Source organism: Bos mutus, chromosome 6 (assembly GCF_027580195.1).
Source record: "Bos mutus isolate GX-2022 chromosome 6, NWIPB_WYAK_1.1, whole genome shotgun sequence".
In the NCBI taxonomy this organism is placed as follows: Eukaryota; Metazoa; Chordata; class Mammalia; order Artiodactyla; family Bovidae; genus Bos; species Bos mutus.
Window position 1 is genome coordinate 110,910,658 of NC_091622.1, and position 13,139 is coordinate 110,923,796.

At 47.1% G+C, this 13,139-nt stretch overlaps 1 protein-coding gene across 10 annotated transcripts in view; it reads right to left on the reverse strand.

The window, feature by feature from the left end:
- PROM1 (prominin 1) overlaps positions 1–13,139 on the reverse strand; it is a 148,463-nt gene that overhangs the window by 13,422 nt on the left and 121,902 nt on the right. For all 10 annotated transcript variants that reach the window (XM_070372726.1, XM_070372727.1, XM_070372722.1 and 7 more), the window contains 7 exons: positions 11,408–11,511; positions 6,612–6,696; positions 4,649–4,795; positions 3,855–3,926; positions 3,083–3,175; positions 690–743; positions 12–92 (listed from right to left, as the gene is read on the reverse strand). In XM_070372726.1, coding sequence (XP_070228827.1) covers positions 12–92; positions 690–743; positions 3,083–3,175; positions 3,855–3,926; positions 4,649–4,795; positions 6,612–6,696; positions 11,408–11,511 — 636 coding nt within the window. The remainder of the gene's footprint in view (positions 1–11; positions 93–689; positions 744–3,082; positions 3,176–3,854; positions 3,927–4,648; positions 4,796–6,611; positions 6,697–11,407; positions 11,512–13,139) is intronic.

Below are 13,139 nucleotides of genomic sequence, written 5' to 3' on the forward strand. Positions count from 1 at the left end.
TGACAACTTACTTCAACAACAACTTCAGACAGCTGGCTGGTGAGAAAGTCCTGGGTAGAATTCAAAAAGAAAATGGTGGTGGATACTCTGACCTGCAAAACACAGCAAGATGCGACACGGTGTCAAGAGACACAGGGCTTTCATCAGACAGTTTGTGTATCGATGCAAATACAGCTCACGCAGCCCCAGAGCACCCTGACTTGCCAGTGGAGACTGTACTAGCAGTTCGTGGTTAGTGATGCCCTCCCGGCTTTGGCTCCCAGGGCATGGGTGTGCGTCCCCACTCCACGATGAACCTGGCAGAGGGCATGTGGCTGGGCTCACCCTGTGCCGGTTTCCCAGTGAGAATGGAAGCTTGTGGGCAGAAGGCCGTGAGGTTGGGAGGCTGTTGTGGCGCTGCAGTGTCTCTGTGAGCGTGGCCCACGGCCGCCCACATGCGCACTGCCCACGCCCACACACGGCTTCCCGCTGAGCGGACAACGATGTGCCAGGATGCAGTCTGCGCTTACGGAAGTCTTTTAGAAAGGGGAGGATGGGGAAACCCAGTCCGGTGTTTCAAATGGGTGGATAACTGAGGCTTGATTTTACTTAAAATAACTGCCAACTGCCAATAAGACCCAACACCACTGAAAGTCCACGTGTACTTTTGTAACAAGACCCCAAGACAGAGAAGGGAAACACATCCTTACCTTCAGTCCACTGGTCCTGTACTGAAGCCCCTTCATTTGCTGGTACATGGTGTTCTAGTGAACAAACGTATTTCCCAGTAAGTGAAACCAGAAGATCACATGATCCTTGTGTCCACCCCCTGCCCCCGCACCCCCACGCCAAGTCAGCCATCAAATCTGACCTTACTCTGTGACAGTTTCATTCAAGAAAAAAACACCAGACACGGGGAATGATATGCACCTCACGTATCTGGGTATAAGAAAATTTGAAGAAGAAAACCAGAATACATCTTTTGGAGCTCTGATGGGCAGTTACTCACGTGTGACAGAGCCACACGACCCTTCTGAGGTGGGTTGTTCAGAGTAAAACCTGCCCCACAACAGTGGCTTCATTTGCCTGGTTTAGATGAGTGGTTGGCAAACTCTATCAGTTCAGGGCCAGATAAGAAGTATTTTCGACTTTGGGGACCACGCTCTGTCCGAATCTCTCCACTCTGCCCTTGTAGCCGGGAGCAACCACAGGGCATCTGTACACAGGACGGGCCAGGCTCTGCTCCAGGAGAGCCTTGCTTCTAATAAACAGGCAGCAGGAGGGACATTCCCTAGAAGCCCCGTGTTTCTGACTCTGCAGTCGCGCTGCTGGGGACCTGGCTTCGATCCCTTGCTGGGAAATAAGATCCCAAAAGCCACAGGCCGTGGCCAAAACTAATTAATTAATCAAGTAAAAATCAGGCAGCAGGCTGGGGGGCGTCCAGGGGCTACAGTTTGCAAAGCCCTGGTTTAGGTCATAGGTCAATATCTATAGAACAACTTGCCTAACTGTAGGTCAGCACAACTCTGCAAAGACCAAGGAAGCCTGTGTCTACTTGAAGGAAAGCATTTATGGGACATGTCCAAACAAACTTAAAATGTTAACAAATTTGTGCAGGGCATAAAGTATAGCACAAAGAGAATGGTGATGAGCCCAAACCCAAATGAAGAAAATTCTAGAGGACTTTGTGAATTAGAAAGTCAAGAGGGAACATGAAGAGAGAGATGATAAAAACTGGTTCTAGAAGATTCTAAAGTCAGAGTCAAGCCAACGAATAAGCTTCTTCAAAGCTGAGCAGGCTGACTCTGGAAGCTGGTTCCCCTGACAACTGCATACATGACCCCTCCGCCCCAAGCACACATCAAACATAATAATAACGGCTCCTGTTTGCAGAGTCCCTCTGGGATGTCAGATCCTTCATCTCCAAGAGCCAGGTAACAGTGAGGCAAGGACCCCTCCTCCTGCTTTTAAACAAGAAAAACTAAAGCTACCAGTCTTGGGAGAAGCAGAAGCAAGACTTGAAATCAGGTTGACATGTCAAGAGCTTATGTTCCTTCTCTGCTTCCTTTCTGGCATTTAAGAAAGAAGCCAGTGGGTAGTGAGAATAAAAAGAAAGGAAGGAATTGAGAGAGGAAGACTGACAAATATACAACCCACAACCATGGGTAAAATAGATGGCTAGTGTGTGAAGTAGATAGCTCCCTGCTGTATAGACGGGGAGCTCAGCACAGTGCTCTATGGTGACCTAGATGGGTGGGATGGGAGTGGGTGGGAGGAGCGCTCAAGAGGGAGGGGATATATAGACAGGGACGGCTGACTCGCCTTGCTGTAGAGCAGAAACTAACACAACACTCTGAAGCAACCATTGTTGTTGGTGTTCGGTCGCTAAGTCATGTCTGACACTTTTGCAACCTCATGGACTGTAGCCCTCCAGGCTTCTCTGTCCATGGGATTTCAGAGGCAAGAATACTGGAATAGGCTGCCATTTCCTTCTCCTGGAGATCTTCCCAACCCAGGGGTGGAACACATGTCTCCTGTATCGGCAGGCAGGTTCTTTACCTCTGAGCCACCAGGGAAGCCCAAAGCAATGATACCCCAATTTTTAAAAAATTAATTATTCATAGCCAAAAAAAAAAAGGAAGAGAAAAGTGAGAAAGTCGGATGGAAGAGAGGAGGGAAGACAAAGGGAACACAGAGTAGAGCTAAATGCAGACGGAAAAGATGTCGCATTGCCATCACGTATGTCGTGGCAAGGTGTGAACACGGAGAGCTTGGTAAGAATAAACTAGGAAGACCGAGTCCAGCACTTTACCACCTGCATGGCTTAGGGGAGCCTTTTAAGGCCGTGAAAAATGAGAGCAAAACAGGTGGAGGCAACCGCGCATTTAAGCTGTTCACACACAGATAAGAAAAGGAGGTGTGAACATTGAAAATGTGTCCTCTTCAAAGCCCAGCTACTATCATTTCTTTTAAAAATCGCTCCGTTTCTTAGCCTGAGGTTAACTGAATTTGACCTGCGTGTGAGACGCAAACATATCACTGGGCTAGGTGAAACGGACTTTGCACAGGTCACGGTGAAATGGCAAAAGGTGTAGACTGTTACCATTGAATTCTGCAGAGGAACGACCTGGTTCTCATGGATATTTGTTAAGGTATCTGTGTGACTTTTCAAGCTGGTTTTCAAGTTTCCTGAGGGCTACAAAGAAAAGACAGTAAATAAACATTAGTATCTCCTTCCAGACTCTGGAACACTGTCTCTAGTTACCGCCAGACACACACGTAAAGCCCTTCTTATATGATGATGGGTTTGGAGGGATGGTCCTGAGATGCCCGTAGTTCATGGTGTGGACAAGAGCCAGACATGGCCAGGGCACGGAGCACTGCCCCCCAAGCCCAGGGTCCTGGCCACTGTGCTCTGCTTCAGGAAAGAGACCAGGTGCAGCCATTCGCCACCAACCAGTAGAGGAGCTGGCGACGGGGAAGCTTGAAGGGTCTGAGGCAGTGTTTGCCCTTCCGTATCCACTCATCCTTGCAGCCGTAAAGCACGTGGGATCTCGCTCCCACATCCAAGTTACCATTCCTTCTAATACGCGTGCACTGGTGCTGGGCAGTAGAGGGGGGATGGTATGAGAGCAGACCAGTGCTAAAGCAATGGGGCTGGGGCCAGCCTTGCAACGCTGCCCTGGGACAAGCTCGTGGACGGTCGGGCCACACGGCAGCGGCCACTGATGGGAGCTTTTCAACAGGCACAGAGGGGCATTTTTATACCAGGGACACCTGTAGCACAGGAACCTCTTCCATGGCTCCTCTAGGAATGGTATTGACCTTCATCCTCTACAGCAAGGACAACCTTGAACAGGATCGTCTGTACTCACCAGCTGGTGGGCTTTTCTTCGGAGATTATTTGCAAATGAGATAAGATTTACTCTCGTGGGACTTCTCTCGGTCTGCAAAGAGGTGTAGAAAACTGTGTTATGGAGATGGGATTTTTAAACCTTGACCTGTAACATGCAGAAGGAAATGGCACCCCACTCCAGTACTCTTGCCTGGAAAAATCCCATGGACAGAGAAGCCTGGCGGGCCACAGTCCATGGGGTCACAAAGAGCTGGACATGACTTAATGACTAACCAACAACCTGTAACAAGCAACAGAGTGAACGTGGGTCCATGGACACAAGGTAAGCAGACACCCCTGTATTCTTATCTACACGTGCAAAGCAGCATAATTCGTTTTCAACCGTAAAGAGAGACAAAGTATTGGTACCTGCTGTAAAGGACATGAATCTCAAAAAACTTAGGCTACATGAAATGGGCCAGTGAAGGGCATCAGACAAAAAAGGGCGCCCCACTCATATGAAATATCCAGAATAGGTAAATTCACAGAAGCCAAAATGTGGCGTGAAGGTTGCCAGGGGCTGGAGTGGGAGACGGGGAGCAATTACTTACTGGGAGCGGAGCTTTCTGTTGAAGGTGATAAACACGCATTAGAACTAGTTAGAGATGGTAGTCGTGTAACATTGCAATTATACTAAATGTTAGTGAATTATTCAGTTGGTAATAAAAGAGTTAATCCAATGTTGTGCAAATCTCATCTCAGTTAAAGAAAAACAAAAACAAAAGACAAACAAAAAAACATGCAAAAGATCACCCAGGAACACGGGGGTCTTACCGCGTTCAAGTAGGCAGCATAGTCTATATCGTCTATTCCAGAAGATCTGAGATCCATAAGGGTTTTCATTCCTGTTTTATCCAGCAGTTCTATATCCTCAATTCTTATATTCATATTTTCCAAATTACTATTTATGTCTCCAGTATGCTGCATAGTTTAAAAAAAAACAAAAAATTAGTAAGTCCACTCGTCTCCAAAAATGTCACCGACTTAATGCTTTAAAGGAGCAATAAAATTACTCAAGCCAAAAATAAATACACATGCACCTGACTGGCATGTCTTCCTCGTCCCCGAGTCTTCCCTCCCAGCCCTTCCCCAACTCCCAGCCTTCTTCGCTGGGCCCCAGACCAAGCACCATGTGAGGGCCTGGGATGCAAAGCAAAACCCTGCTGCATCTCCACCCCCCCAAAGATCTCAAAGTGAAGAGGCGGTACTGTGATAAAGGCAAGTGAACTGCATCAGGACACGAGCCTTGCAAGGCAGGGGGCTGGGGAGGGCTTCCGAGAGGAGGTGGCTTCTGACCAAGTCTTAACAAACAGAGATGATGAAAGGGGCTCGGCGGGCTGCTTTCCAGGGGAAGGAGGTGGCATGCCCTCGACTGGGTACTAGAAACACTCCAGATCATGGGCATGCGGTTGGTGACTGTGGGATCTTGTGTGTCCAGAGGGCACTGCTCATCATTGAGAAAATGGCATAATGAGTGGGTGAGCAGAGGGCATCCCTTTGGGGCCTGGCTGCAAAATGGTATTGTATTTATGAGTGCATGCAAGGTATGTCTAGAGAAGAGAATACGAAATTTGTACACAGCTTTCAAATAAGCCTCTTGATCTCTGAAGACCCTCAGGTCATCTTGACCTCATGGAACCCCTTTGGTGATGCCTCTGTACAGAAGCCGTGGGACTTGGGGAACCACCTCTTCCTTTGACTTTCCTTGATATCTGCTTCTGTGTTGGAAGCCCAGAAGGCACCAGCTTCCTTAGCTTCTTTCCTACACAGCAGAGAAAGCCAGCAGGCCTCTAGGCATGAGGGAGTGGGCACCTAGGCTAAGGCACTGGAGGCCTGGGCTGCCGGAGCCCCCTCACCCCTCCCCCCAGCCAGTGTGCTCTGCAGGGGCCTCTCCTTGGAGTCTGAAGACTCCAGACTCGGCTGTGGGCTTGGGTAAAGGAGGAAAAGTGGTCATCCATTCAGTCTCTCTCCATCCTTGCTGCCATGCTGTGTCTTGCCAAGGGCCCACCTAGGAGGAGCCCTGGGGTCCCGCCACCATTCACACAGAGTAAGGACTCTGTGGGCCACAGTTCTTGTCCCTCATCAGCGATGTGACGGAAAAGGATGGCTGGTCTGGGAGAATCAATACCCCGGGAAGCAAGTAGGGTTTGTGCCTCCAGGGACTTTGACATTCAGCAAGCTAAACCATTTCCCCGTGAAGGGTCTGCAGGGAAAACCCTGGAGATGCTTTTGTTCCATTCACAGGAGAAACTCATGTCTCAGAAAATCAGCTGGTCAGGGGTGACGCCAAGGTCTTGGAATTAGATAGACATGAGGTTTGCACAGCCTTGCAAATGTACTAAAATCATTTCAAATGGCTCATTTTATCTAATATGAAATCCACCTCAAAAGAGAAAACGGGGACCACTGAATTTGGTAAAGAAACATGTCAATTTCCTGATTGGTCCTAATTACTCACCTTTGTTGGGGAAGGAAATGGCAACCCACTCCAGTACTCTTGCCTGCAAAATTCCATGGATGGAGGAGCCTGGTAGGCTACAGTCCATGGGGTCGCAAAGAGTCGGGACTGAGCGACTTCACTTTCTTTCTATAGTTGCTTTTGGAGAAGGAAATGGCAACCCACTCCAGTGTTCTTGCCGGGAGAATCCCATGGACAGAGAGGCCTGGTGGGCTACAGTCTACGGGTTTGCAAAGAGTCGGACATGACTAAGCAACTAACACACACACATACACTCACCTTTGTAATGTTGAGCTGTTCACTGACATTGTAGATGTGGTCGAGCTTAAGTGTGGCATAAAGGCCTTTATTTTCTTTGCAGTCACTGAGGGAATAAACAGAGAAATCAGGATGCAAAAGGGCAGTTGTGGCTACCTCTGTCCGCTGCGAAGGATGGAGAGAAAGGTTAACCGTCCATTTTTGTTCAATCTGTGAATATGGACACGATGGGGCAGCTGGGTGTCAATGCAGTAAGCCTCCACCAGTGTCCCCAGGAATCCCCGGGGGCCCACCACTCCTGATGCCTTTCCCTCTTTTCCTTAATGTCCCATGTTTGGCACAGATACAAGGTGAAAGGTGAAAGTGAAGTCGCTCAGTTGGGTCTGACTCTTTGCAACTTCATGGACTGTAGCCCACCAGGCTTCTCCGTCCATGGGATTTTCCAGGCAAGAGTACTGGACTGGGTTGCCGTTGCCTTCTCCAGGGGATCTTCCCAATCCAAGGATCAAACCCGGGTCTCCCACACTGCAGGCAGATGCTTACCCTCTGAGCCACCAGGGAAGGCCAGAAGAGGACAGGTAAATACTACAGCCTTAGTGCTCTGAGTGATAACAAAGTTTACAAATTGGGAAGACATAAACTCTAACCTGAAAAAACCAACACATGTCAGAGAGATGTGTATTACCAAGCATTATCTTTATTAAAAGATTTAATAAATATTTATTAGAAGACTCTATCGGGCTTCCCTGGTGGCTCAGTGGTAAAGAATCCACCTGCCAGTGCAGGAGACATGGGTCCAATCCCTGATCTGGGAGGATTCAACATGCCATGGGCCAACTAAGCCCATGAGCCACAACTACTGAGGCCGCGTGCCCTAGAGCCTGTGCTCTGCAACAAGAGAAGCCGCTGCAATGAGAGGCCCGTGCAAGGAAACTAGAGTGTAGCCCCTGCTCACTGCAGCTATAGAAAGGCCTGCTCAGCAACGAAGATCCAGCACAGCCAAAATAAATAAATAAAATTATATAAAAAACTTTATCCACTGACTTCCTGGCAGTCCAATAGCTAAGCCTCTGCACAAGGGCCCAGTGAAGTCAAATAAAGAGATAAATTTGTTGTTAGTCAGTTGCTGAGTCATGTCCCGCTCATTGCCAACCCATGAACTTCAGCCCACCCGGCTCCCCTGTACTTCACTGTCTCCTGGGGTTTGCTCACATTCATGTCCGTTGAATTGGTGATGCTATCTAAACATCTCATCTGACGTCCCCTTCTCCTCCTGCCTTCAATCTGTCCCAGCATCAGGGTCTTTTCCAATGAGTCAGCTCTTTATATCAAGTGGCCAAAGTATTGGAGCTTCAGCTTCAGTGTCGGTTCTTCTAATAAACATTCAGGATTAATTTCCTTTAGGATTAACTGGTTTGATATCCCTGCTGTCCAAGGGACTCTCAAGAGTCTTCTCCAGCACCTCAATTTGAAAGCATCATTTCTTCCATGCTCAACCTTATGATCCAGCTCTCACATCCATACATGATTATTGGAAAAACTATAGCTTTGGCTAGGCAGACTTTTGTCAGCAAAGTCATGTCTCTGCTTTTTAATATGGTATCTAGGTGTGTCATAGCATTCCTTTCAAAGAGCAAGTATCTTTTAATATCACAGCTGTGGTCACCATCTGCAGTGATTTTGGAGCCCAAGAAATAAGACCTGTCACTGCTTCCACTTTTTCCCCATGTATGTGCCATGAAGTGATGGGACTGGATGCTATGATCTTAGTTTTTTGAATGTTGAGTCTCAAGCCAGCTTTTTCACTCTCCTCTTTCACCCTTATCAAGAGGCTCCTTAGTTCTTCCTCACCCTCTATTAGAGTGGTATCATCTGCATATCTGGAGAAGGCAGTGGCACCCCACTCCAGTACTCTTGCCTGGAAAATCCCATGGACAGAGGAGCCTGGTAGGCTGCAGTCCATGGGGTCGCTAGGAGTCGGACACGACTGAGCAACTTCACTTTGACTTCTTACTTTCATGCATTGGAGAAGGAAATGGCAACCCACTCCAGTGTTCTCACCTGGAGAATCCCAGGGACGGGGGATTCTGGTGGGCTGCTGTCTATGGGGTCACACAGAGTCGGACACAACTGAAGTGACTTAGCAGCAGTAGCAGCAGCATCTGCATATCTGAGGTTGTTAAATATTAAAAAAAAATAAAGACTCTATCAAGCCCCTTCCTGACCATTTCCCTCCACATTTCCAGGGTTGAGCTCTACCTAATAAACCTACGGTTGGACTAAGGGTAGGGGACAGGGAGGGGCTGGCAAACGTCCTCTTTGGCTGTAAACCTAACTTGGCCTCACCTCTCCTAACTTCTCTGAAACGTGGCAAATGCCTTCTCGAGTGAGCTCACAGGGTGGCCACACCCTTGCACATCCTTGCCACCCAGATGACCTCATCCTGGGTGCCGCTCCCTTGTGCAGCTGCCAAGGCCCTGCGGCCCCGAGGGACGCCTGGGAGAAGAACTTTCCAGAATCCTGGGAGGGGTAATGCTCCTCTCTAGGGAACCTCAAGTAGGCTGGCGTTGGTGATACACTGACCACCAGAGGAAAGACCGGAGAGTTCCACCGGAGCCAGAATCCCAAAAAGCTTGCAGACGAGGCCGAGAAGCTTGGCTTCCTTCTCTTAAGCCTGGTGAGGGTTTCATTCATTGCATTCATTGGAGTGCACAGACTCCAATGGATTGAAAGTGTCTTCCTAGAACATGCTGTTGAGAAGGCTCCTGTGACCCTCTGGGCAAAGCAGAAGACCCCAGGTGATGAGCAAGTCTGCCATGGGGGCCGGGTGCCAGGCAGATGGACCCCTCTGCTGCTTACTCACTGTCTGTTTCCCTGGAAGTGAGGGGAGCTGGTGATACTCAGCTGACTATGATCATCCTGCTGAAGTGACAGGAAGGGGACCGAGTGATCACAGAGGCCCTGCGGGTGGAGCCGGGCTGGCGCCCAGGCAGCCTGATTCACGGCCTGGTCCTCAGGCTACACCACTGTTGGCCCGTGAGAGACTCGGACCTGATGAGAGGTTTTTGCATATGGAGGGCTGGGGACGTCTTTCCGGCTTCTGCAAGATCTAACTCAACTTTTATGCTAACTAAAACAGATTGCTTGTGGCCTGTCAAAGAGACATTTGTATGTCAGCTTACATACAATGAAATTATGAAAGAAAAGGGTGTACTGACCAGGAGAATGTACCCATCAAAATAAAGATTAAATGTTTCCCTCCCTGGGACATCAATGCTGGTCCTCCCTAGGTGATAAGACCGCCTTCCAGGTGCCAAGGCCATGCTGACTTGCTATATATATGCTGATCTGTTTTTGTTTTTTGAAATCTTTAATGCATGTATGCCTGACTTATTTAATGTTACTTGTCCTGACAAGATATAAAACTGTGCTCAGAGCCATGGTTTCTGGAACAACTCCTCAGAGCTGTCTGAGAGGCTGTCTCCCTGGCCAAAGTCCGCAGTTTGGCTCACGCTGAAGGAGGAAACAGAACAGGTTCTATCTTGAGAGCAGGACTCCATCTTGGGCGGGACTGTGGACTTTGAGCTCTATGCCCAGAATCTATGGAAAGGACATACCAACTGGAAAACCAGGCCCCTGGAAGCAAGAGCCCAAGGGCTCTTCATCACTAAAAGAATACCCTAATTATCTGTGTAACTGAATAGAATCATACATTCTACTATGCTTATTGGGGTATGACCACAGGCCTATTGATAATTGTCCACTGTTAACTACCTAGGCTTGGAGAAGGCAATGGCACCCCACTCGAGTACTCTTGCCTTGAAAATCCCATGGACAGAGGAACCTGGTATGCTGCAGTCCATTGGGTCGCTAAGAGTCGGACACGACTGAGCAACTTCACTTTCACTGTTCACTTTTCACTTTCATGCATTGGAGAAGGAAATGGCAACCCACTCCAGTGTTCTTGCCTGGAGAATCCTAGGGACAGCGGAGCTTGGTGGGCTGCCGTCTATGGGGTTGCACAGAGTCGGACACGACTGAAGCGACTTAGGAACTACCTAGGCTTAAGGCATATGACTCACGGGTTAACTTTGATTGTCAGGGAATTTGGGGAGGTGGGTTTGTGAACGTACACTTAGGGTATATAAGGTTTTCACAAAAACTGGTCGGGGTCCTTGGCTAAGAGGAGACTCTGCCTTGGGTCCACCGGTGTAATAAACTGCACTCCACTATCTGCATTGTCCTTCTGAGTGAGTTTGTTTCCTGGAACACGTGGCTACAACAATATAAAACTCTTTCCTATTCCTATTAAAGACTGTAGTATATTTCTGTTCTTTTCTCTTTTTCTGCTGTCCCACAAGGCTTGCAGGATCTTAGTTCCTGAGCAAAGGATGAACCTGGGCTCTGGCAGTGGAAGGAAGAAGTCCTAACCACTGAACCTCCAGGGAAATCCCACGCTTATCATTTCCACTGACAGACTCATCCAGTGAATTCTAAATTGTTATACAGCATTTACCTGGGGCAGGGTGACTCTCAAACAAGAGTTTTCCCAGGGTCCCAAGAATGCATTTTAGGGTCACCTCTACCAATAAATTATAGTGATAAAGACAAAGTGACTTGGGATGCACCATCCTAACTCTTAGAGGGTTTTCTGGGGAAGACTGCCTTTTTGGTCTTACTGCTGAGACCAGAGACTGGCTTACTTCTGAAATTGGAAAGTTGACCATTCAAATGAAAAACACGTTGAGAGCAAAATTGTCATTGTAAAAACACAACATTCTAAGTAGCAAAAAAATGCATAATGCAATTATTCATACCTGTAAACTTGTTCAAAAGTGAGATTAATATCTGGTTTGTTAAATACTAGGCCAGAGAGATAGTATTTCCAATCCTCATTTAGTAAATATGGAGTGTCCAAAACCTAAAAGAAATGTAAAGACAGTTTTACACTAACATATATGCATATAATTAAATAATATTCTGTTAAACATATAATATTTGGGATATTTTTATTTATATCATGACTTACTTCATTGATTTTCAATTAAACTAGAAAATAGAAGTGTGATTGCAACAGACAGACAGATCACTGGGTACAAACCGAAGGAATTATTAAGAGTACGTTTTTAAGAAGAACATCTAAGTAAAATAAAGATTAGACACGGCTGAAGAATAATTGATTCAGAATATCTGATAGGAAGCCATGAAGCAGTAGGCCCAGCTCTTCACTCTTTCTCCCTGGACAAATGGAGTTAAATCAGGCACATTCTTCAACTTCACATTATGAATTTTAGATGGACTAATGAGTATGTGACTGTATACATACTTGAGGAGTGCAAATGGGAAATACCCTCATTTTTCAAAATATTCTCCTCTACTTTTTAAGAATTGCTCTTTTAACAATTTGAAAGTGAAAGTGAAGTCACTTAGTCATGTCCGACTCTTTGCTACCCCATGGACTGTAGCCTACCAGGCTCCTCTGTCCATGGGACTTTCCAGGCAAGAATACTGGAGTGGGTTGCCATTTCCTTCTCCAGGGCATCTTCCACACCCAGGGATTGAAACCGGGTCTCCCGCATTGTAGGCAGATGCTTTACTGTCTGAGCCACCAGCAAAGTCCAATTTTAACAATTTAATGTAGAATAAAAGATGATGAAGTCGGGCTTGATGCATTAATTTTTTTATCAAGAGGCCACACGTGTGACAAACTGATGCTCCCAATTGACTTTTCCTGAACCAACTGAGGAATTAAAATACCTCCACAACAACTGGTTTATCTTAGGAGTCCCTCACCTGATTTTATAACAGATATGAGGTAGATGAATATGTACAATGAAACAGGAAAGTGGAAACACAGTTTTTAAATCAGAATAGGGAGAAAGACACTGGAAAGTCAAAATGAGAAGACAGACCTGTAGATCAAAATGTCTTTATTAGTTAATGAAGCTAAACTTGGATATAGTGCCCTAAAACCTGAAGTAGTTGGCTGTAGAGGGAGAAAGTGAAGTCCAAATTTAATTCCCAACTACCTCGTCAGATTTCCACCAGGGATACCTCCGCCATGAGGTGTGCCATTTAGCAGTCTCCTTCACGTCAATATTTTTTGAAGATTTATTTTTCGCTGCATCCAGTCTGATTGCAGCACATGGACTCTCGAGGTGTGGCTCGAGGGCTCATCACAAAAGCTTAGTTGCCCACGGGCGGTGGGATGCTAGCTCCTCCACCAGGGATCGAACCTGAGCCCCTGCAGTGCCAGGTGGATTCTCAGCCTCTGGACCACCAGGGAGTCCCCTCTTTCACTACAAATTTAGGGCCCTTCCACCATCTGTGTGGGGAACTGTCATCTGGGAAGTTCTTTGAAATATCAGAAACCTCTTGAGGTATGGAAGGAACCTGGAAAATTTATCCTTTGATGTTCCACATTTGGAAACTAATTCTGAGAAGAACTGTATTCTCCCCGAATATGACAACCAGCATTGATGAGTAAGCCTTAATTCCTGGTATTGATTTCATTGACATTAAAAAAGAATACAGTTGACCTTTCAACAA